Source organism: Arachis ipaensis, chromosome B08 (genome assembly GCF_000816755.2).
Source record: "Arachis ipaensis cultivar K30076 chromosome B08, Araip1.1, whole genome shotgun sequence".
Classification (NCBI taxonomy): Eukaryota; Viridiplantae; Streptophyta; class Magnoliopsida; order Fabales; family Fabaceae; genus Arachis; species Arachis ipaensis.
The window spans coordinates 4,894,061-4,896,967 of record NC_029792.2 but is presented as its reverse complement, the minus strand read 5'-3'; the positions used below and the strand labels follow the sequence as shown (position 1 = coordinate 4,896,967).

The 2,907-nt window shown below is 38.7% G+C and overlaps 1 protein-coding gene across 1 annotated transcript; it reads left to right on the top strand.

Moving 5' to 3' along the window:
* On the top strand, positions 215-1,880 carry LOC107613912 (uncharacterized protein At4g22758). The gene is made up of 2 exons (XM_016316106.2): positions 215-1,151; positions 1,293-1,880. Exons 1-2 carry the CDS (start codon positions 758-760, stop codon positions 1,493-1,495), a joined length of 597 nt encoding a protein of 198 aa, XP_016171592.1. The 5' UTR covers positions 215-757; the 3' UTR covers positions 1,496-1,880.

Genomic DNA, 2,907 nt, shown 5'->3' with positions numbered 1-2,907 from the left:
ACCCATGGAGTTAAGTATTATTCATGTTAAATTGTTAGGCATGTAAAAACCGTGGAATGACAAGAAAACCAAACAACTAGGCCATGCTCGACGGACTCCGTTTCCGGCCGGCACGGCGACAGCCAAGTTGGCTCCACTCTCCACAACACTCCACGTCCAACTTCCTTCCGCAGTTTCTTAACGTCCTTAAACTGTTACTAATAATATGAATATATGATAATTGCCACACACGCGTCCACCCAAAATTAAACATGACCGGAAAACTCTCCCGTCCCAATCCAAATCCGCATTATGCGCCCCTCCACCAATACCGGTTTCACTAACCCTTAATCCCAGTCTCCCACCATAACCGGCTACATCCCGTTACTAACCACTTCTAACTAAACTAGCTCCTTTTCTTTCTTTTTAATTTATAATAATTATAATTATTCGGCATATAAATTGGGAGAGAGGGTGCTGCTTGGTTCTTCGTAACAACAATCATTCCCATTTAACATTTGGATCCGTTCGCTGCCCCGGCGTAATTACAATTGTACCCTTACATGTTATGATATCTCCGGGTCGGCGTGCACCACAGAGCCGAAGCTCTTCCATAGCTCTCGGCTTCCCATGCCTCAGATACGTTAGGTACCGCCGTCTGAGGTAATCCAATTATCCAAAAAAAAAAAAAAACACCACATAGCCCTCTCTTTTAATTTGTGTATATATATTTCCTTCTTCTTTCTTTGAGGGGCTGTGATTCGATACGGTAATCACCATGCCGAGTCACAAGAGCAACCGTAGTGGCCAGATCGACACTCACCGGAAGAATAGGTTGTCCAATAAATCCTCATCGTTCCACAGCCACAACGCCATGACTCAAGCCGCCGCCGAACTCCGCCGCCCGAGGACCTTGCCGGACCTAATTTCATACCGGAACGCTGCTGTGGTGTCACCGGAGGTTCCGCCGCGTCAACCGCCGAAGATTCTCCTCAAGGTGACGTTGCTAGGGAGCGTAGCGCCGGTTCAGCTCCTTATGAGGCCTGAATCCACCGTCGGCGATCTGATATCCGCTGCTGTCAGCCAGTTCGTGAGGGAAGGCCGACGTCCGGTCTTGCCGACCGATGAACCATCCGGCTTCAACCTTCATTACTCTCAGTTTAGCTTAGAAAGTGAGCCTCATCATCAATCTTATGATTTCCATGATTAATTATATTATAATCCTTAATTAATTAGTAGTATTAGGTTAATTTGATTGATTTATTGTACTTTGGTTGGAAATTGATTTCGGTGATTTTGGTTGTTTTATGAAGGTTTGAATAGGGAGGGCAAGCTGATAGAACTTGGATCTAGGAGCTTCTTTTTGTGTCCGAGAAAGGTGACTCAGGGTGGCGCTGCCGTGGAAGGAGGTGTGACGAAGACGTATGCGTCGTGCGCCGAGGAGGCCGGAAAAGTGAGGGAAGTTAACGGTGGTGGTGCCTTTGGTTGGTTCAAGCTCATGCATTTCATGCTGTGATAGACGATATATATATGATCCTATCCGCATGAAGACATGGAAACAAAATTATATATCTATATATGAATATATTCTTGGTTAGTTGCCGTTCGGATACTTTATTGTTTTGAAAATTGATCAATCCCCCCCCTTTTTTTTTTTTTTTTTCAAGAATGAATGGCAGGTTAAAAGTATTATTAGTTGCATTTACAAATGTATATAGGTCGTTATTGAGTGAGTAGAGAGTTTGAGCTTAGGTCCTGACTATGCAAATCCAAAATAGAAAAATTGTATTAGTCTTGGCACGTTTGCATATGTGATTATTTTCGGGTATATCTCATATATGCATATTGTAAAGCAAATGTGACTAGATGGAATAGTTAGTATGATATATACTATTGTAATATGCAATCATACCAAGGAATTCGTAGTAATAATTGATGTATACTTGGAAAAAACAATATTGTAATAGTAAAATATCACATCACAGATCAAAGAGTGTTGAACTAAATAATTTGCTTAAACAGTAAGATCTTTTTCTTATCAACGACTTTATGAAAAACTTAAGAGCTTTACTAACCAATAGCATAATAGCTTCAGCAGTTGAGTACAAGAGGCTACACCATTCGGATAACTTAGCTTATCAAGTGGAAGTAATCAAATTATAACAATTTATTGAGAGAACAACATTTTTGGATTGAATAATAAAGATATTTCCGTGAAGTCATCAAAGACATGAACAATTAAGAAGTTTTGATAATTAATACATGGAACTAGATAGTAAAGACAAAGTTAAGAATAAACAGCACAGGTGCCCAAAACTAAGATATCCATGACAAAATATAGAACAGATACTCCCTTCATTTTTTTCAGCGTGTTAAAAGAATGGAGGATTTTGTTTTTTATAAGTTTAATAATTCCTGTAATGCATGAGATAAAATAAAATTTATAATTTGATAAATTAAAATTATTGTATTAATTATATAAATTATAACTTTTTAAATATAAGAAATAATATATAGAATAGATATATAACTAGGGATGTATATGGACGGAAGATGCGTCCCTATTTTCCGTCTCTATCCTCGATTTTTGTTGTCGGTCTTATTTTTTGCGGGACCTATTTTCTATTATCTTATTTTTTGCGGGACCCATTTTTTATTTCTCTTAATAGTTCTGACTAATTAATTTTTAGACGAGTAGAATTGTAATAAAATTTTATACAAAAACATTTGACGTGCTATGGGGACGTGACGGTGAGGCAGAAGCAAAACATAAAGTGGATGAGGTGGGGGACGCGACAATGAAAGCAGAAAACAGCGCGGTGATAGTGCGGTAAAAAGGGAAAACGCGATACCGATAACTGCATAGAGATTGGATGGAATATAGACGATACTAAAAATTTCTAAATTGAAGAAGGATTATACAAATGA

Bases quoted from the DNA above. Each gene is read 5' to 3' on its own strand.
- LOC107613912 (XM_016316106.2), top strand. From the start codon at position 758: ATGCCGAGTCACAAGAGCAACCGTAGTGGCCAGATCGACACTCACCGG. The intron at 1,152-1,292 runs GTGAGCCTCATC...TGTTTTATGAAG, and splicing joins CTCTCAGTTTAGCTTAGAAA to GTTTGAATAGGGAGGGCAAG.